Genomic DNA, 20,921 nt, shown 5'->3' on the forward strand with positions numbered 1-20,921 from the left:
TATGGCTGCCATTTTCACTCCATTCTGGAACTTGGAGGGTTTATAACATAGATCCCCTCTAGTAATTTAATAGGATCTCTATGTTTGGAACTCTCTTTGTTATTGGTCTATTAACCAAATTACCGCCTGGTGACGTCACCTGGCAAACCGAAACTCCCGCCCATGCAAACCTGCTGATTAGAAGGTCCTATGTAGATTGGATTTTCAAGCAGCAACTATCAGAATTTTTTAAAACACTTTTACAGTGTTAGTTAATCAGCTGTTGTACAATTGATACAAAAAAAATGACCTTTGACTGCAATGGGCCTTTAAATAATCAGTTCCTTTGACATTGATGTTCTCATATGATTACAAAGTTAAACAGATGCACAAAGAGAGAACAGTGAATAGTATTTATGCCTTGAATTGTGAGGAAATTCAGATTACCATGTGCCTTCATCTGCGATCACCATACTTTTTAAAAAAGTGATACAAAATGAAATAAAAAGGTCCAAATAATTTACCCTCACGGCCTGTAATGAATGCTGTTATGCCAGGGTATTACACTACACAGACCCTGTCCAGGAGGCTTTTGAGGCCTGGGACTCTCTTAGTCACTGGCAGCCTTCCAGGTAGCCCTCCTCTGGGGTTGCCCTTTAGTGCCAGCTGGCTCCCTGCTAGCATCAGACAAGTTGGGTTTGGTCGTTTTATTTCTGCAAAAAGGCTATGGATTAAAGGGTCCTCTGTTCAGTACTCCATGCTCCTAGGCCTATAGAGTAGAGTGGAGAAAATACATGCATGTAGCCAACCTAAGTTGTTATGTTTTGCCTGATAAGTAGTAGTAGTAATGAAATTAGTGGTGGATATAGTAGTGGTGGTGAAATTGGTACACCCAATTGGCCATTTAAGATAGACTATGAAGGGTTGAAGTTGTAAAGTTCACAGAGCCAACATTTAGATCCATGACCATTTCTTAACCATTTGTTTGAATGCAGGACCCACCTGCCCCTTTATAAAGTACAGTACTTAGGCAGTATAGGTGACCTAAGCCTTTGACCAAGTATCTATAATTTAATGCCAGCAATATAATGTCAAAAAGCAGAACGGAGACGTCTAGTGATTAGTGACGTACCCTACTAAAAAAAAGCAGAACCGAGACACGAGCTTGTAAAAAGCATACAATGGCGCCATCTGTCGGAATATTATTTGAGCACATTAATAATATTTCATGAATACATTTATTTTACACAAGAAGGCCACTCGAGAGCGCCTTTGTATCCTTATGGGGTCTGTAGCCCATTGAAGTTGACATTTAAAATGGTTAAGGTTCAACACACCGTCACAGCTTATAGTGAAATAGACATAAATGACTTATTCGAAATTCGTGACAGGCACGATTTTCATCACAACGCATTTCCTGTGTATTACACAATTCTCTTGACGCATTCGTGTACATTTCAAGAATTTCAATTTGCTAAGGCTAACGTTAGCACGGTTATGGGTTAAGGTTGTAGTTAATATGCTAGCTAAGTAGTTAAAGGGTTAGGTTTTGGAGTTGGGTTAAGGTTAGGGGAAGGGTTAGCTAACATGCAAAGTAGTTGCAAAGTAGCGAAAATGCTAAAGTTATCCATGAAGAGATTCGAACACACAACCTTTGGTTTGCTAGATTTTCGCGTTATACGCCCCTCCCTTTCGTTTCTGTATTAAGTAACCTACTGTCAGTGATTGAAATGCACTGTATACAAAATCGTGTACTGCACACGAAAACATATTTTTTCGTGTCTGTCACACATTTCCAATAGGCCTCACAATCTGTGAGGCAATGACCATCAATAGGGCCAGGCCGACCGGACTACTATTCCATGACAACATTCACGGAATTATGTAGTATGATAAACTGAAACAAAACCAATTTATAATTTTTCTTTCTAATTTAGGTGAGTATTTTGGAAATGTAGATGCATATACTTTGGAAAAGCACCAACCAAAGAACTATAATACGTATATAAATAGCACCAATAACGATACTAAGAAAAGGGGAATCCAACAACTGTTGGAAAGAAAATACAAGTCCCATGACCACTGGTTTAGTGACGTCAGAGTTTACGTGCGCCCGGCTCCATCAAGTGATCTTCCTCTGGTCGAGTATGCGGCTGTCGAGTGTAGACGGTCGTTAAACTGCGTTCCCGGTGTTAAAGCTGTAACCGGAGCCTAGATGCGCGGTCAGTTTCTAAAATTGAATTCGGTCAATCGCGTCAGAGTGTGACATCCTAGGCTGAGGTCGGGAAGGTAAGAAATGGTCCTTCATTCGCATCTGTCATGTGCGCTTTTCATTCTGTAGATAGCCATCACTTTCCCGCTACACATTCCTCTGTAACCTGCAATTCAGGTTAAAACATGTGGTTGACGTTAGTTAGCTACCTTTTATTTTGATGTGGTTGTGGATGTGGTTGTGTTTTGTCAGTGATGACACAAGTCGCTAGGCAGCTAACATAATCAGGAACAGCCAGTTACTTACTATACACATGGTGTGATAACTTTACGTCTTTGTTGTCAGGTTTCCAGAAGTTCCGTTTAATATATTTCATCTCATGTTTAATTTTTGTTTAAATATTCTGATTTTACAATAAGTAGTCAGTCATAGCCTATACCTTTACGTCAATGCCTATACAGGAGGGTAGCTCTCCAGGAACAACGGTTGGAGCTTCAGACACTGTTCTGATTAAGAGTATTGTGATCATGTTTACCATTGCCGCAGAAGTCTATAAAGTATATGATAAGAAATGGATGTCTATTTTTAGTGAAGCTGCCTGAGAACTTTCCTCTAAGTAGCTTCCAACCTGAAAGGTCAATATCCTCTGGTTTGCCATGTTGTGTAGGCCAGGCTACCACAGTCAGCCTGAAGTGTAGTTTGGACTGTTCTTTAGCCCAAAGAATAGGCTCCTATCTCTGCATTGATTTTGGAGCGTAAACTTTCTTATGTAGAACACACATGGGGTGTATTCATTAGTTCCAACTGTAGTACAACTATTTGCAACAAAGTTTTGCCATGAAAACAAGTTTCTTATTGGACATGTTCAGGAGTTCACTTCCTGTTTCTTCCCCTTTGGTTCCTAGTGAATAAACCCCTGTTTTTATTTTTCCACATGGAGCAGAAAGTTCATATTTGGTCACAATTTTGCAATATCAGTTCAAAAATATTTGCTTGAAAAGATAGCCCATTTGCCTGAAAACACCCCCCCAAAAAAAAAAAAAAAAAAAAAATCTGAAACTTATTGTAATCTCCATAAATAGGGCTACTCTATTAATGAAAACTACCAGCCGCATGGTGCTCAACCCTGCTGGAGTTTGGTCAAAACAACGCTTTGCTTCAAAAACATTTGGTCTAAACAGTTACTGACTGTTTTGTCTTCCTCTCTCAGCAGAGCAGCGGGAGGAAGCAGGACGAGTGGAAAAGGAGTCAGCGAACCACACAGAGAGAGAGAGAAAAAGCCTACTTAAGCTAGGAGCCGCCCCCTTTCTCTGACATGCCCAGTGTCCTGTCTGTGTTATGGAACAACATGTAACGCCCTGCGAGGATGCGCCCCCACCGCTGATGTACCGTGTGGAACGGCCTGTGTTCGATGAGGCCTACCTTCACACCCAGCTCCTGCACCCGAGAGAGCGGAGCCCCAAGACCATCAGACAGAGACTGGCACAGCAGCTCCAGTAAGCATCTACATCGAGTTAGTGTCCACAGACCTGGGTTGTGTTTAATAGTACACACTGTACTATAATAGTACACACCGTTTTGCAACAGGAAATGGAAAACATTTGTGGTTCTTATTGGACAGGTCCAGGTAGTCCCACTCTGTTCCAGTCTGTTTTGTGCCGTTAGGCGCCTAAAGAACACAACCCTGTTACAGATCTGAACAGACTGTAGTGTTGTGTTCTTCAATCCTGGTCATTGGGACCCACAGTGTGTTCAAGTGTTGTTCCAGCCCAGTAGACATACCTATCGGTGTTTTGATGACCAGGATTGAAGAACATTGCTGGGTGTGTGACTGGGATGTGGAATTATGCAATACCTTTTTTCAGGAAATTTGTTACGACTGTAAAAGCTTATGTGAAGTTATGATTATTATTTTTTAATCTGACAATGTTTGTCTAGTATTACACTAGTAGAAGTACACACCCATTTACTTGCTGCTTGGAAGCTTCCCTAATAGATAAGCTGATTAAGCACACACACACCTACTCACTCACTCACTCTCTCTCTTCCCAGCTGCTCATCAGAGAGGGCCAAAGCCATTGCTCTGAGCTTCCTGCCCATTTTAACATGGCTGCCGTCCTACCCTGTCAAAGAGTACCTGTTTGGGGACCTGGTCTCAGGCCTCAGCACGGGGGTCATGCAGCTACCTCAAGGTCAGTGGGGTTGGAGTCAGGGGTATACTGCTGCACAGCTCAGAATGGGTTTAGAGTCAGGGGCGGCTCTTCTCAGAATGGGTTTAGAGTCAGGGGTATACTGCTGCACAGCTCAGAATGGGTTTAGAGTCCAGGGGCTGCACTTCTCAGAATGGGTTTAGAGTCAGGGGTATACTGCTGCACAGCTCAGAATGGGTTTAGAGTCCAGGGGCTGCACTTCTCAGAATGGGTTTAGAGTCAGGGGTATACTGCTGCACAGCTCAGAATGGGTTTAGAGTCCAGGGGCTGCAGAATGGGTTTAGAGTCGGGGGCCACTGCTGCACAGCTCAGAATGGGTTTAGTCCAGGGGCTGTCAGAATGGGTTTAGAGTCAGGGGTATACTGCTGCACAGCTCAGAATGGGTTTAGTCCAGGGGCGGCACTTCTCAGAATGGGTTTAGAGTCAGGGGTATACTGCTGCACAGCTCAGAATGGGTTTAGAGTCCAGGGGCGCCACTTCTCAGAATGGTGCTCGTTTTAATAAAGTTATATCGAAGCTGAATCATTGTTGATTGTGCTGAATGTTTGTGATTTTTCCCTTTAAAGCGATGAAAACTCAACAAATTGTCATTCACGATAGGTGATCACCATTTTTGACGTTAGGCGTGTCTAATTCAGTGCTTGAGGGTAATAAGAAAACGACATGTATTTGAGCCACCGTGTAGGTATACACAGATGTTGCATTTGGAGGATGTCTTTTCTTCATATTCTAAAAGGATTTTATTCAATGATACATCAGTCGGTACAAACCTATAAAGTATAGTGCCACACCACTGGTGAGACCGGCCATGAGCTGAGCCAACAACAAGGCTGCTAGGCCACCAGCTTCTGCTTGGAGATAAGGGTGTTGAAGTGGTAATGCCAGATGCTGCCTTTCTGACCAGATTGTTTTATACTAAACAAAAATATAAACACAACATGTCAAATGTTGGTTCCATGAGCTGAAATAAAAGATCTCAACAATTTTCCATACACACAAAAAGCTTATTTCTCTCAAATGTTGTGCACAAATTTGTTTACATCCCAGTTAGTGAGCATTTTTCCTTTGGCTAGATAATCCATCCAGCTGACAGGTGAGGCATATTAAGAAGCTGATTATACACCATGATCATTACACAGATGCACCTTGTGCTGTGGACAAAAGGCTCTAAAATGCTCAGTTTTGTCACACAACACAATGCCACAGACATCTCAAGTTTTGAGGGAGTGTGCAATTGGCATGCTGACAGCAGGAATGTCCACCAGAGCTGTTGTCAGATCATTTAATGTTATTTTAATTTTATTTTTTACCATAAGCCACTTTCATCGTCATTTTGGAGCCTTTACAATACGTCCAACCGGCCTCACAACCGCAGACCAGCCCAGGACTTCCACATCTGGCTTCTTCTGAGGAGTATTTCTGTCTGTAACAAAGTTGCCAATGCAATGCTGTCCTGCCAATGCAGCAGCTACTCTTCCTGGGGTCCATCAAAATGAAGGAAGTTGTTGTGAAATGTTTTTAAAATTGTACAAGTCCCTCTTTGTGGCACCTGACCACACGACTGTACAGTAGTCCAAGTGCGACAAAACTAGAACCTGTAGGACCTGTGTTGCTGTTAAGAAGCTAGAGCAGCTCTTTATTATGGACAGACTTCTCCCCATCTTCGCTACTGATGTATCAATGTGTGTATGCACTGGGTAGTAGAATATCATTCCATCTCCCTCCCCCATCCTCTCTCCCCAGGTCTTGCCTATGCCATGCTGGCTGCCGTGCCTCCTGTGTATGGCCTGTACTCCTCCTTCTACCCCGTCCTGCTCTACACCTTCTTTGGGACCTCTAGACACATATCTATAGGTGAGCCATCCTGACGACAGAGCTCCAACTAGTGCAGAGGAAGTCACTTTACACTATTGAGATGTATAATGTGGCTAACCAGGAGCGGAGTCGTGTTCAGTGTTATAAACTGGGTGGTGCGAGCCCTGAATGCTGATTGGCTGACAGTCGTGGTATATCAGACCGTATACCACGGGTATGACGAAACATGTATTTTTACTGCTCTAATTACGTTGGTAACCAGTTTATAATAGCAATGAGGCACCTCTGGGGTTTGATATATGGCCAATATACCATGGCTACGGGCTGTATACAGGCTGTATACTCCGTGTTGCGTCGTGCCTAAGAACAGCCCTTTACCTGTGGTATATTGACCATATACCACACTCCCTCGGGCCTTATTCCTTAAGTAAATGTTTTGAAACGTGGAGGTACAGATACTACCCGAACGTCTCTAATAAGAACATTGGTTTTTGTTTTCCCTTGCAAACCGGTTTGTTACTTTGTGCCCTACTGAACACCCCCCCTGCAGCCTACCTGTGGTGATAATGGATGTTACTCCTACTGGGTGTTCCAATGAAGTAGTCCTGGTTGTATTCACATAGTTTTCCCGTAGGTCTCTACCCCTGGACAGCCGTGGCCTTTTCACTTCTTGGCCAGAGAGTTTTGTATTCTGGTGGCTGTGCCAAGTACAGACTGACCATTCCAAACCACGCCAACAACAGGTGAATTCCAAATAGCACCCTATTTCCTATTTAGTGCTCTACTGTTGGTCAGAGCCCTATGGGGCCCGGGTCCACAGTAGTGCACTATGAAGGTAATATGGTGCTATATGGGACTCGGCCTTCTCATCCACCCAGGGAGCCCAGTCAATCAAGAGTCTGGGTGTTACCTCTGAGAGATTAATCTGTTCAAAAGTAACAGATTAAGTGACCAGAATAATAGCTCTAAAAGAAACTATTTTTTTCATGACACTTCAGGAAATGAGCCAAGTTTTGAAATGGTTTACTTTGGGAATTGATCGGTGTCCTTGTGAAGCTTGGGTGAGGTCAGGTCTCTTGGCATATAGTGACCCCATCTGTTGCACATAGACAGGCTAGATTTATGGGAACATTCAAAGCAGACATAGTCTTGTCTCCAATTTCAGCCGTCACGGTTGTCTCCTTTTGACAACTCGGTGAGTCAGTGAATCACATTAAACACTTCAACAAGAAAAGAAGAACTAAAACCGTCTTGGAAATAGTTAGCGGCAGCAGTTGTAACAAAATGGCCTCTGCCCAAATTGTGGCCTTAAGGAGGGCAGTTGCTGTAGTAACTTGCGACTGCCTTCTCTCCATCTAAAGCAGGGATGAAGGAATACTTTGGCACCCGTTCAAGTCTTGGGCAAAAGCCCGTGTCAACATCTCTAGTTGCAAACGTAACAAACTAACACAAGCAAACCTGATCTGGAAATGAGAACACGTTTTTAACATGAGTTTTTACATTGCTTCATACGTCGTTTACCAGACACAGAGACTTGCCCCGACAGAGGCGCCTGGACTGGGTTCACAGCTGTTTGCACTGGTGTGGCACTGATGTCTCCCCTCTCTATTAAACCATTACTGATAAAGAACCTGGCACCTTGGCGACTGACTGATAACCCCGAGGGGAATGGGGAGTGCTATGATAATTATTTGACCTAGGGGGAGTGCCAAAGCTACCAAGTCAAACTTGTATGATTCAATGTCATGAAATAATAATATATGCCATTTAACAGACACTTTCATACAAAGCGACTTACAGTCATGCGTGCATATGTTTTCCATGTGTGCGGTCCCGGGAAGCGAACCCACAATTTTGGTGGTGCATGCTCTACCAATTGAGCCATACAGGATGAGAGGCAATGGTCAGTCAGACTCAACCCACTCAACCCACCACATTTATACTTCTATTATTCTTTTTTCAGAGTGAGGATGTCATCATATTCAGTATCAATGATAATCTGCCAGGTGTTAAGCCCTTTGTCTGTGTCCCTGAAGCCTAGAACTCCTAAACCCTGTCCCTTAAAAGCCCCTACCCCTAAACCATTAACCCCCAGGGGTGTCGGAAGTCAATTCCTGGAGGGCTGAGTGCCGGTTGGTTTTCGCTCCTCTCCTGTTCTTCATTGATCAGTTAAGGTCACTAATTAGTAAGGAACTCCCTGATTGTCTAGGTCTTAATTGGACACATTTTGCATTTACATTTGAGTCATTTAGCAGACGTTCTTAACCAGGGAGACTTACAGGAGCAAGTAGGGTTAAGTGCCTTGCTCAAGGGCACATTGACAGACTTTTCACCTAGTCGGCTCTGATTTTGTTTCAGCGACATTTCCGTTAGTGTTATAACGCTCTTAACCATTAGGCAGCCTGCTACCACAAATGGAAAGGAAATAGCAAAAACAGCTAACATTCAACCCTCCAAGAGTTGAGTTTGACACCCCTAATTTTATGGCTGTGGCTGTGCTCTCTGCAGGCACGTTTGCGGTGATCAGCCTGATGATTGGAGGAGTGGTGGTGAGGGAGGCCCCTGACTCCATGTTCACGATCCAGGCCCTGAATGGTACCGCCACCAATACCACCGTCTTCATCGACACAGAGGCCCGCGATGCCAGGAGGGTCCACGTAGCCGTAGTCCTCACCACTCTGGTGGGAGTCATACAGGTGGGTTACACTCCCCTCTTCCACCTTCAGAAAAATGTCCCCTCAAATAACCCAGCATCCTCTCTGTTGCCACTAGCTTTCCCACCACTAGTCAGTCTCTCAATAAGAGGTCAAAGTTCATGCCAAAGATAAGGATCATCCCATAACCTTGGGGGTTTGTGGTTTCAACCGGTTTCTCAGCGCTCACTGTTTACTCAACCATAGTGGGATCCACAGGACCGCAACTTAGTTGACCTGATGTCAACCTTCTTTATCTATGTTGACATTTATTATGCAAGTAAACCGTCATCATCTACTCTCCCCTTGTTTGTCTTTGTCTTTCTGTCTCCTTCTTTCCTTTCCCCCCAGCTGGTCCTGGGGTTGTTGCGGTTTGGCTTTGTGGCCATCTACCTCACGGAGCCCCTGGTACGCGGATTCACCACGGCCGCGGCTGTTCACGTCTTCATCTCTCAGCTTAAATACCTGCTGGGCATCCAGACCCCGCGCTTCAGTGGGCCCCTGTCTGCTCTTTATGTGAGTCACTGACGGAGTGGAGTGGTTAACTTTTAAACAGTAGTAGATGGGAAAGTCATCCACCTTATAGGTGTCCGTGGATGTACTCTGCTGTAATACATGGGTATTAGGCCTAGTTTACAAGCCTGCATGATTTAGTTATAAATCGACAAATGATTCATTCCTGATAAATATAGATTGTGAGTTTTATGCAATGCTCTCGGGGACACGGACACACTCCCAGGTCTCTCACACCCCCTCTCTCCCCCCAGAGTGTCACGGCCGTGTTCAGTGACATCACCAGCACCAACGTGACCACGTTGATTGTGGGCGGGGTCTGCATGGTGGTCCTCTACTGCGTGAAGGACCTCAACGAGCGCTTCAAGAAGAAGCTGCCTGTGCCCATCCCAGGAGAGATCATTGTGGTCATGGTCTCAACGGGGATCTCCTATGGCCTCAGTCTGTCAGAGAACTACCAAGTGGACGTGGTCAGGACAATTCCATCTGGGTAAGAGAAGGACTGTTCACACTACTGGGCCGATCCAAACCAAGCTGAACTGGCCTTCGGTCCAGCCAAACCAAACGGGTTGCTGTATGCATCCTACATGGTTACTAGAACCTGAAAGCACATTGTGAGAACCCAATATCCAAGCCAGTACGGTTCAGGTCAGCTCTATAGTGGGAAAAGGTATCGGTGGCATATCATGGTCCAAAAAGTGTTTAGTGAGTCAAAATGCACAAGTAACAGCATCAGAAGACATGTACTGTACAAACAGTTGCTACTATTCAGTCAACTTTTCAGACAATATTTGTTATTTGTTTCCAGGCTGCTTCCACCTGCAATCCCAGACTTCTCTCTGCTGCCCAACTTGGTAACGGATTCTATCGCCATAGCGGTGGTGGGCTTCTCCATGGGAATCTCTCTGGCCAAGATCTTTGCTCTGAAACACGGCTACAGTGTGGATGGTAACCAGGTCAGTTTATCCACAGTACTGTAGCCATTATAGCCTTGGAGAGTGGCGATGTCAAAGAACGTCATAGCATTTCCCCCACTAATGGTTAAGGTTAGGCATGGGGTGAAGGAAACTGATCCTAGATCTGTACCTATGGGATACTTTACCCCAGATTCTAACCCGTTGGCTCTGTGTTGCCCTGTAGGAGCTGATCCTAGATCTGTACCCGTGGGATACTTTACCCCAGTGTCTAACCCGTTGGCTCTGTGTTGCCCTGTAGGAGCTGATCCTAGATCTGTACCTGTGGGATACTTTACCCCAGAGTCTAACCCGTTGGCTCTGTGTTGCCCTGTAGGAGCTGATTGCCCTGGGCCTGTGTAACTTTGTCAGCTCTTTCTTCCACACCTTCGCCATCACCTGTTCCATGTCCCGCAGTCTGGTGCAGGAGAGCACCGGGGGCAATACGCAGGTAACACACACATGCGCAGACTCAGACACACACACACATACATAGATGCATAGTGACTTTAATATCTACCTACATGTAATATTACCCCGACTAACTGGTGCCCCCGCACATTGACTCTGTTCCGTTACCCCTGTATACAGCCTCGCTATTGTTATTTTACTACTGCTCTTTAATTGTTACTTTTAAGGGCTTGTAAGTAAACATTTCTCTGTTGTATTCGGTGCATGCGACAAATAAAATTTGATTTGATACAGTGACACACACACACACACCCATCCTGTTTGCTGGGCCCACACTGAGTGTATGGTCATTAACATGACACAGTTGTCCTTTCATTACATGTGTCACCTCATAACGGGAGCTAAATTGGGGCCGTGAAGCCATAAAGATTAGATCAACCACAGACGCTTCTGTGCAGACTCCAGGAAGGCTAAATGATAGGTGTGTTAACGTACCTTATCTGTGTGTGTCTTTGCAGATTGCGGGTCTGTTGGCGTCCATGGTGGTGTTGCTGGTGGTGGTGGCCATTGGTTTTGTCTTCCAGCCTCTGCCACAGGTGGGTGTAACAGTTACCGACCAACACCACCTACAGCGGGTGTTCTATGAGATGGCTAAGGAAGAATGAGGAAGGGAAACAGTCCTGTCAGAGGCACTAGCTTAATTTAATATATCCCTTGCAAAATGTCAACCAATTAAAAAGTTGCATTAATGTTGGAATTTGAATCGTTATTACAGTAACCTAAAAAATAAATATTTGCATTGAAATGTCCAATCCTATTTGAATGGTAATGCACCCCGACTCAACCCTGATTTTCCCCCTGTCATTTCAGACCGCGCTGGCTGCCATCATCATGGTTAACCTGCTGGGGATGTTTAAACAATTCAGGGACATCCCTGCCCTGTGGAGGACCAGCAAGATCGAGTTGGTGAGTTTGGACCGCAACACAACTCCTTCTGATTACATCTAACCCAGGGTCATTTCAGGAAGTACACTGAAATTCCAATTATCTTAAATGCTTTTCAATGTAAACTTAGAATTTGGTTTACTTTCTGAATTGACTAAAATGTAAGCAATTTAAATGATCTGACCGCATCATGACCACATCGCACCAGAAAACCCAATCAGACGGATTCCTTCAGTACATGTCATAGCATGTACCATACATGCTATGGTAGCCTTGTCCCAGATCAGTTTGCTTATGGTAGCCTTGTCCCAGATCAGTTTGCTTATGGTAGCCTTGTCCCAGATCAGTTTGCTTATGGTAGCCTTGTCCCAGATCAGTTTGCTATAGCCTTGTCCCAGATCAGTTTGCTTATGGTAGCCTTGTCCCAGATCAGTTTGCTTATGGTAGCCTTGTCCCAGATCAGTTTGCTTATGGTAGCCTTGTCCCAGATCAGTTTGCTTATGGTAGCCTTGTCCCAGATCAGTTTGCTTATGGTAGCCTTGTCCCAGATCAGTTTGCTTATGGTAGCCTTGTCCCAGATCAGTTTGCTTATGGTAGCCTTGTCCCAGATCAGTTTGCTATGGAAGCCTGGTCCCAGATCAGTTTGCTATGGAAGCCTGGTCCCAGATCAGTTCGCGCTATCTCTCCCGAATGATCATTGCATGACAGTGACTGTAAGAGTTGGATACACAGCACAAAGAGACCTTGGACGAGGCCTATACTATGGATCTGTAACCATTGTTGCTTTGGTCTGTATTGTCTTCCAGGCTATCTGGCTGGTAGCCTTTGTGGCCTCTGTGCTGTTGGGCCTTGATCTTGGACTTCTGGTGGCCTTAGGATTTGCTATCCTGAGTGTCATCTACAGAACACAGAGGTACTAAACCATCCTACTACTTCTGAAATATATTCAAGTGTAGTATTTTAATATCCCTTTCACGATCACTGGTAACCATTTCATATCACCAGCTTGATTTGGAAAAAAGCTAGATTTTTAAGTTGAGTCATTTCAGTTTTAATCTGTTCAATGGAAATGTATGAAATAACTGTGCTAAAACGTTTCAATATCTCTCGCCCCCTTCTTCTCCACAGCCCAAAGAGTGTGATCCTGGGACAGGTCCTGGACACAGGCCTGTACTGTGACGTGGATGAATATGAAAAAGTAATAATGTGTCATTTTGTGATAATGAGCAACTCTCTATATGGTCTTACAGTTGCAGGCACTAAAAAGCTAGGTCTCATTAAAGTATTGGACAAGTTTGTCACAAAGAAATTGTAATGGTGGACAAGGTTTTTCTAAATGAACTTGTTAGTGCCCGTAACTGGCCTGTAACTACCTTGGGATAGAATGAGAAAGTACATGGTGTTGGATGAGCAGTGAGACCTGTGATTCTGCCTCTCTGTTCCAGGCAGCTGAATGCACAGGGATTAAGATTTTCCACTCAAACTCTTCAATCTACTTTGCAAACAGTGACCTTTATTTGAACGCCCTCAAAGAGAAGGTAATCTCAGCTGCCGTGTGTGTTTCTGTGTGTGGAATATGCAGAGTTGCATAAGTTTTCATTTTTGTCCGACTATGTTACGGGTCAAGCACTTTAGGCCTAGCAAACTAGTCCATCTCTCCTGTAGACTGTAGCTACACTACAGTTCAGTGGGGGATCCTTGCATTGAAAAAAACCAGCTTGGCCCATCCTGTCTCGTCATATTTAAACATGTGTACAGACAGGAGTGGACCCCGTACATCTCCAGGCTATACGGAAAGCCCGAAAAAGAAAACTGAAGAAGGAGAGCGCAGAGAGGGAGAGCCAAAACCACAAGTCACCACAAAAAATGAGTGCTGTCGTCAAACTGGTGAGCCCATTCAATATGGTATTTTTCTGCTCCGTCACTCACAATATCACTATTTGGTTTACTTCCCCTGCTTCTTGTTAAAACACGCCACATATTGACACTGTAACCAGAACACCAGACAGACGGGCAGAATTGAAGGCCTTCACGTAGTCATTTTCTAAGAGGCTTTTGCTGTTAGCCTTGTTGTGGTTGGTTTGAAGCCAAAAGAGGTGTGATTGCCTGGTACAATTTTGGTCTTGTGTGATTGGCAGACACGATATTGGTTTCCTTCATTCTCCTATATGATTGGCTGATACAATTTCGGTCGTCTTGTGATTGGGCCAGGATGTGGAGCTGGGCGTCACTCACGAAGTGGTGGCAGGGGGCGGCTCCCAGAACCACTTGGGGGTGCAGGGGAATGGGCAGGTGGCCGAGACCCACACAGAGTCAGACTCTGAGGAGACCCGGTTCCTAGAGCCCCTCTGTCCTGTCCACACCCTCATTCTGGACTGGACCCCCGTCAACTTCATAGATTCTGTGGGAGCCAAAGCAATCAAGTTGGTAAGGGACCTTATCTCGACTCGCAGAGCACTGGGGTCTGTTCAGAAGTGTAACATTACAGAACAGATATGCCTTTCTGTCATGCAGAATTAGGTGTAATGTCAGCTTTGTTCATGACATTTCTATCGTAATGTTGGGCTGAACAGGACTCTGGTGTTACTTCTGATCGCCTCTTAAGTTTCCAACTTCATCATTTCATGGTGTTCTCATGAGTTTTCCTCTCTGCAGGTGATCAAGGAGTATGCCGCTGTGGATGTGTGTGTCTTCATCGCTGGCTGCAGCAGTGAGTTATAACATACTGGTCTAGATTACTATTAAAAAACCTGAGGGTAACTGAACTAGAGGTTGTTTAAGACACTAGCCGTAGCAACGATAACACTAGTCAGTTAGATATAGGCCTACCTACCAAACTGTGTTGTTTCCTAACAGGAACTCTGCTGGCTGAACTCCGCACCCTGCAGTTTTTCACCGGGGTCGTGACCCCAGAAATGGTCTTCCCCACCGTCCATGACGCCGTATTGCACTGTCGGCGCCGGACTGCCCCGCCCACCATCACTGCCATCCAATGACATTGTCTGACGGGGGACATCAAGGGGGAGGGGACACAGGGCCACATGCACCTAAGGCTGCTCTAAAGCCATGTTCTCATTGGCAGTTTGAAGTGACTCAAATCCTTTATTATATATAAATAATTCAAATCTGTTCCTTTTTTCCTGCAGTCTGAACAGGAAATGGATTAGGATATTTCTAGCCACATTTCAAACCACCTTCGTAGGTGGTTTGAAGTCGGGTACAAATCTGATTCCTGGCCATCTGACGTGTTTGAACGGTAAAATCTGATTTATTTGCCCTCAAGGTGTTTTTAGACTTATTTGGCATCTCTTGATGCTTGCTAGCTACTCTGACAAGAACGTGGTAGCTAACTAGCTTGTTAATTGTTTAAAATTATTTTGAACATTCAAAGCAACTGGGAAACGTCCATGGCAGGAGTCGTCACCTTAGCCTGCTACATAACTTCTGAGTGCTAGGAAGCACACACACCTGTCGTTACTATGATAACTAGCATAGCCATGTCAGCAAATGACTGATGTCTGAACACAAACTAATCTGATTTGGTAACTTGTAACTTGATGTTTGGACAGTCAGTATTCCAAAATGAATTTAAAAAAATGATTTGAGCATTAAGGCCTGCAGTGTGAACAAGGCTTAGGTGACCCGGGGGAGTTCGGGCTGGAGACCTCCAACCAGCAGCACCGGAGACAGTCTGAACGCCCATCTCCAAGTGCAACTTTTTGTTTTAAGCAGAGATAAATATATTTAATAAAGATGGGTTTTGTTTTATTGCTAACATTCCTACGGGCAGGACTCTTGGCGTTTTATGCTAAGAGCAAGTCATTTATCAATTTACTGCGTCTTTGAAATGGTTTCAAGCACTTGTGTTCTTCACAGCATTGTCTCAAAGTAGAAGAGAAATAGCAACACTCAGGTTTTAGGTCACATGTTGAGTGCCGAGGGTCTTTTCAGAGCATCCCCATTAGTGGTTACATTTGAGATCCAGGAGAGCAACACTGAATAGGCCCACCACTGTAGCTCTGACATGTTGAATAGATGGTACTTTTACCATGTTTTTCTCAAAGATTGGCCTCTTGTTACCCCTTTCCTGCTGAATATCTAAGAAATGCATCATTACAGTTCGTCATTGTACAATTAGTGTGCAAATCTACAATCTAATCAGGTAGGCCACTGTTCTCGTACTATTCTTTTCAAATAATCTGCTGTTTTGTCAAGTGTCTTTCAATCAGTGATATGCAGTTGAATGTACTATATGAATAACCAGTCACTACAGCAGCTGAACACTGCGTTTGGTCCGATTCAAGTCACTCATCTAGTGCTGTATGTTGTGTTGGTACAAAGCTATGAATTTGTACATTTGAAGTTATCGATATTTTTGTGATAATATATGGATAGTTTAAATTGAATGGATGGTTTAAATGTACTGTACATATCTTACAGCTTGACTTTTACATCAATAAACAATGCAGTTTTATAGTACAGGTCCATGTGTGATTGAATGAAAACGTCCAAACTGGAATAAACTTTATTTGTGTAGGTAATGTTTAATGACAGAAAATGAGCATCGCCTCTCCTCCCCAGCCTCTTGGGAAACAACCCCAGATGCAGACGGCGCTGTTTAGTTGTAGGTCATGTATCTTGGGGTGGCGCTGAACTTGGCGTAGGACTTGATGACCTTGTTGACCGCCTCCAGGAAGTCCTTCTCAGTGGCGATCTTCCGGCGGGCGCGGATGGCGAACATACCCGCCTCCGTGCACACGCTGCGAATCTCGGCACCTGATAGGATAAAACAAACGGTGTGATTGTTTCAGATTGACTACCTTGCATCTCAAATATGTCTTAACAGGGTGTGGGCTACATGGTTGGAGCCAGTCATTGGGCTGCAGTAGAGTGCAGGGTAGAGAATTCCAACACAGCCTTTATACATGTCAGTTACTAAAAATAGTGGTGCCCCCTTGTGTCGCATCACCGGAACAACAGTGTTGGGTCATCTTACCTGTGCTGTTGGGACAGAGACGAGCCAGCAGCTCGAAGCGGATGTCTCTCTCCACGCTCATGGAGCGGGCATGGATCTTGAAGATGTGAGTACGACCCTGAAACAACACCTCATTCTTTACCACACTGCCAGGCCACTCTACATTCATATCTCCACTATTCATACAGTAGGAATAATTGTTGGCAGCTAACTTCATTCGCTACTCATTCATCTTCATGCATGTTTTATTACCACCTATGTAAGCTATTCCTCTGCATATTCACCAAGTCAGGAGGAGTCCGGCTACGTTCCAAATGGCACTCTGTTCCCTAATATAGTGCACTACTTTTGACCAGCCAAATTGCAACCTGTTCCCTAATATAGTGCACTACTTTTGACCAGCCATATTGCACCCTGTTCCCTAATATAGTGTACTACTTTAGACCAGGATCCAAAGGGAATAGGGTGCCATTAGGGACTGGAGTCAGAGTTACTCTCGTTCTAATCAGACATGGTATTAACCTCCAGGTCTGGCAGGCTGAACTCAATCTTCCTGTCCAGTCGCCCGGGCCTCATGAGGGCCGGGTCCAGGGTGTCGGGCCGGTTGGTGGCCATCAGGACCTTGATGTTCCCCCTGGGGTCGAAGCCATCCAGCTGGTTGATGAGCTCCAGCATGGTCCTCTGGACCTCATTGTCCCCACCGGCACCGTCATCAAAACGGGCCCCTACAAGACAACCCACATGGAAGTAGAGGCACAACCACAGACAGGGCTACTATTTCTGGTGACAAGATGAGCACCCTGTGCACGTCAAGCTGCCTCCTGCCCTATGGGTTGTTCTGGCTCGGACAAGGCTACTTACTACCACTTCTTGTGAAATGCATAAATGTGTTATTTTGTAGAGTTGTCTTGCATTTAAATCAGTACACAAGTTATTTTTTAAGTGCTGACCTCCAATAGCGTCAATTTCGTCGAAGAAGATGAGACATGCCTTCTTGGTTCTGGCCATCTCAAAAAGCTCCCGCACCATTCTGGCACCCTGAGGAAGAGAAACAAGTACAGAGAACAAGGTAAGCTTACACCGATTCAGGACCACATTCCTGAGTTAATTCTCCATCCTGAGTTCTCAAATCTATTCAAATACAACTTGATTGTGACTAGCTCTGGGTTGAAAACAATATTGATTGTGACTAACTTGATTTTGTGACTAGCTCTGGGTTGAAGTTTACCCTATATACAGATCTAGGATCAGCTTCCCATCCTCCGACCCTAACCATTATTGGGGGAAATTCTAAACTGACCCAAGATCAGTGTCTAGGGGCAACTTCACCCTCCACCATTGTGACTCACCTCTCCCACGTATTTCTGGACCAGCTCTGAGCCGATGACCCTGATGAAGCAGGCATCGGTGCGGTTGGCCACGGCTCTGGCACACAGGGTTTTACCTGTACCAGGTGGGCCGAACAGCAGAACCCCCTTCGGGGGCTCAATACCCAGGTTGACAAACCTCTCGGGCTGAAAGCAGAACAGACAACGAGAGGAGACATAAGCAGAGGTACAAAGGATCCAATATGTTTTAAGTGTACAAGATGTCTAATAACCCTGCCACAAATGCAGGAAATCTGAGGGCACTCACCCAGGTCTTTATTGCCTTATTGATACCTTCTCATTTAAATGTCACGAATGTATAGTTTATACATATTTTGTGATATTCGGTAGAGTGATTATAAATGACAAATTGAGACACTTACATGGAGCAGTGGGGTCTCCACCACCTCCCTGAGCTTCTCAATCTGCTCTTTACATCCACCCACGTCACTGTAGGTCACATCAGGCTTCTCCTCCACCTAGTAGACAGAGACAGGGAGAGACATTGCTGTTAGTTCAGGTAGCTACAATACTTTGACAAGCATCCTTATTTCAGGCCATGGCTGTAAACATTAAGCACCAAGCAGGGAGGCACTACTTGAGGTGTATTCACTAGGAACCAAACTGAACCAAATGGGGAGGGACCTACCTGAATTTGTCCAATAGAAACTCTGTTTCAAGGAATTTCCCATTTGCAGTAAACAGTTTCAGATGTTGGCCTTCATTACACTGATCTGAAAGCGCTGACCGGGTGAAAGCCAACCTAAGGATGAGCTTCCACCATATTGTTTTCACCCATCAAGTACTTTCCCAATCGTTGCAGATGAAGGTGAGGAAACAGATCTTGAATTGAGATCAAGCGGTTGTGTCACGTCTTACCTGCATCATAGTGACTGTGGGGTCAATCTTGGGAGGCAGAGGAATGTGGATCTGGTACTTGTTTCTGTCCACACTAAAAGATAAAACACAAGATACTTAAGTATCTAACAATAATACCTTACCTATGCAATATTGGACATCGGCACACGTGATTCCTATTGGAGTAAGATATCACCCTTCATCCTTACCCGACTCTCATACCCTCCTCTATGTCAGTGGGGGCCACCTGGTCACTCAGGTCCACCACAAACTTGGCAAACTGCTTCACATTGATGATGTACTTTGGATCTTCAGAGTCAGCGTTGATGATCTTTGTGCATCTGCCACAACAAAATACAACAAGCATGTGGGTGTTTAGCACAAACTAGAAAACAAAACCTAATAAAAAAAGATCCATTGTTTTTTAAGACAGTTAAGTCTATTAAATGATGCTGGTGAGATACAGTAAATTGAGAAGTGTGCCATACCTTGCCACCTGCAGTGGCTGCTCACTTTGCAGAGTCTGTTTGTCTGCAGCCAGATCCCAAAGTGCAGGGGGAGCCAGGCCAGTGTCCGATTCCTTAATGCCTGCATTGTTAGATAGCTGAGGTTAGTGCACATACGCTACCTGTCAGACGTGAAAGCAACAAATAACAGATGTTCTGCTATCACTAAGGAAAAGAAAGACACATTCTAAATATTTTCAAGTATTGTGGGAGGGTAGATTTTATTTTATTTCACCTTTTATTTAACCAGGTAAGCTAGTCGAGAACAACTTCTCATTTACAACTGTGACCTGAAAACTCAATCCCTATTCAATATACACTACCAATGTTAAATGAGTGATAATGCACATGGATGTTACGTATAATCACATTGCTGCCTACCGGTTAGTTCATTGATCTTCTTGAGCAGGTTTTGGATGTCATCTTCCACTTGCTTAATCTGTCTGGAGTAAGTGCTCTGGCCCTGTTCACAACCAGCAATACAAAGATGTCAGTCACAAAGAATTGCATGTTTTCCAGTGAATGTAGGCTATGTAGTTGTTGTAGCAGATAATGACATTTCAAATCAGTGATAATCAACCTTTAATCAATAGCTATTAACTGGAAAATGAATTGGCCTGCCCTACACCATTAGACAACATCACAGGGGTCATTATGATTATAGTTAGGCCTACAAGATGTAAAATAGTAATCAATTAATGTACAGGTATAAACTAGCTCATACTTACATAAGTTTTCAATAAGGCAATGTCTCCTTCATCCAAAGCTGGAGGGCAAAAATGTACATAACATTCACGAAGAACCAATTCGTAGCTATTAAATATGCAAATATTATTACTATAATAGCTTGTCTTTACATCCAGGCATAATTGATAACAATTTAAAGAACCCACCGTGACATAGGTGTCCAAAACAAAACTGGCAAACTGTTCATTAGCCCTGGCTAGATAACTAATGATATTAAGCCATACTGGTAAAGATCACCGTGGCTTGTTTGATTTTTGTTAAGTACCTATCTAGCTCATATTGTTATTAACGAGCTAGCTTTGTTAAAGTATTCACATTAAATGACTTAAATTAGCTAACGTTTGCTAACTGTCGTACTGACCAAGCTAGCTAACGTTAGCTAAAAAATATAATCACATACATCTGATAGGTTTATCCTCCTCTTCTTTGGCATCTTTGATTTTCCTTTGATCGCCTCCCAAATAATCTGGCATTGCTAATGTTATTCTGTGTATAAAGTTTTACTAGAAGATTTTGTGCTTCAGCACAACAAGGATTACACAGCAGGTTTGTTACTTCCGCTGTGCACAATTAACCGGAAATGGGGGTCGGACCTTTATTTGACGACCATTGTCATAATGTTCCAAGTTTTTAAAAAATATTTTATACAATCAATGTATTTTATACAACCAATATCTGTTCAAATGTATGAATATTCTTAACATATTTAAGCGACATACTTAATACTAGTATAACAG

At 44.1% G+C, this 20,921-nt stretch overlaps 2 protein-coding genes across 4 annotated transcripts; one reads left to right on the top strand and one right to left on the bottom strand.

Moving 5' to 3' along the window:
* Nucleotides 1-1,940: 1,940 nt before the first annotated feature.
* On the top strand, nucleotides 1,941-16,207 carry slc26a5 (solute carrier family 26 member 5). 3 transcript variants are annotated; one of them, XM_042316056.1, is made up of 18 exons: nucleotides 1,941-2,268; nucleotides 3,405-3,687; nucleotides 4,244-4,383; nucleotides 6,145-6,255; nucleotides 8,725-8,912; nucleotides 9,261-9,425; nucleotides 9,677-9,912; nucleotides 10,231-10,378; nucleotides 10,713-10,826; nucleotides 11,305-11,382; nucleotides 11,657-11,752; nucleotides 12,538-12,644; nucleotides 12,860-12,929; nucleotides 13,177-13,269; nucleotides 13,490-13,618; nucleotides 13,943-14,158; nucleotides 14,387-14,441; nucleotides 14,588-16,207. In XM_042316056.1, exons 2-18 carry the CDS (start codon nucleotides 3,530-3,532, stop codon nucleotides 14,725-14,727), a joined length of 2,244 nt encoding a protein of 747 aa, XP_042171990.1. In that variant the 5' UTR covers nucleotides 1,941-2,268; nucleotides 3,405-3,529; the 3' UTR covers nucleotides 14,728-16,207. The 3 variants fall into 3 exon arrangements, with proteins under 3 accessions (XP_042171990.1, XP_042171989.1, XP_042171991.1); XM_042316055.1 differs by having other exon boundaries at nucleotides 1,942-2,268; nucleotides 3,402-3,687; XM_042316057.1 differs by lacking the exon at nucleotides 1,941-2,268 and having other exon boundaries at nucleotides 3,577-3,704.
* Nucleotides 16,208-16,240: 33 nt separating this feature from the next.
* psmc2 (proteasome 26S subunit, ATPase 2) lies at nucleotides 16,241-20,767 on the bottom strand. The gene is made up of 12 exons (XM_042316061.1): nucleotides 20,585-20,767; nucleotides 20,166-20,203; nucleotides 19,819-19,900; nucleotides 19,420-19,519; nucleotides 19,141-19,272; nucleotides 18,953-19,025; nucleotides 18,457-18,552; nucleotides 18,056-18,220; nucleotides 17,657-17,744; nucleotides 17,229-17,431; nucleotides 16,728-16,824; nucleotides 16,241-16,507 (listed from the first exon to the last, which is right to left on the bottom strand). The coding sequence occupies exons 1-12, from the start codon at nucleotides 20,655-20,657 to the stop codon at nucleotides 16,350-16,352; spliced, it is 1,305 nt and encodes a 434-aa protein (XP_042171995.1). The 5' UTR covers nucleotides 20,658-20,767; the 3' UTR covers nucleotides 16,241-16,349.
* Nucleotides 20,768-20,921: the final 154 nt, after the last annotated feature.

The sequence above is a fragment of the Oncorhynchus tshawytscha genome, unplaced genomic scaffold, assembly GCF_018296145.1.
Source record: "Oncorhynchus tshawytscha isolate Ot180627B unplaced genomic scaffold, Otsh_v2.0 Un_contig_5464_pilon_pilon, whole genome shotgun sequence".
Classification (NCBI taxonomy): Eukaryota; Metazoa; Chordata; class Actinopteri; order Salmoniformes; family Salmonidae; genus Oncorhynchus; species Oncorhynchus tshawytscha.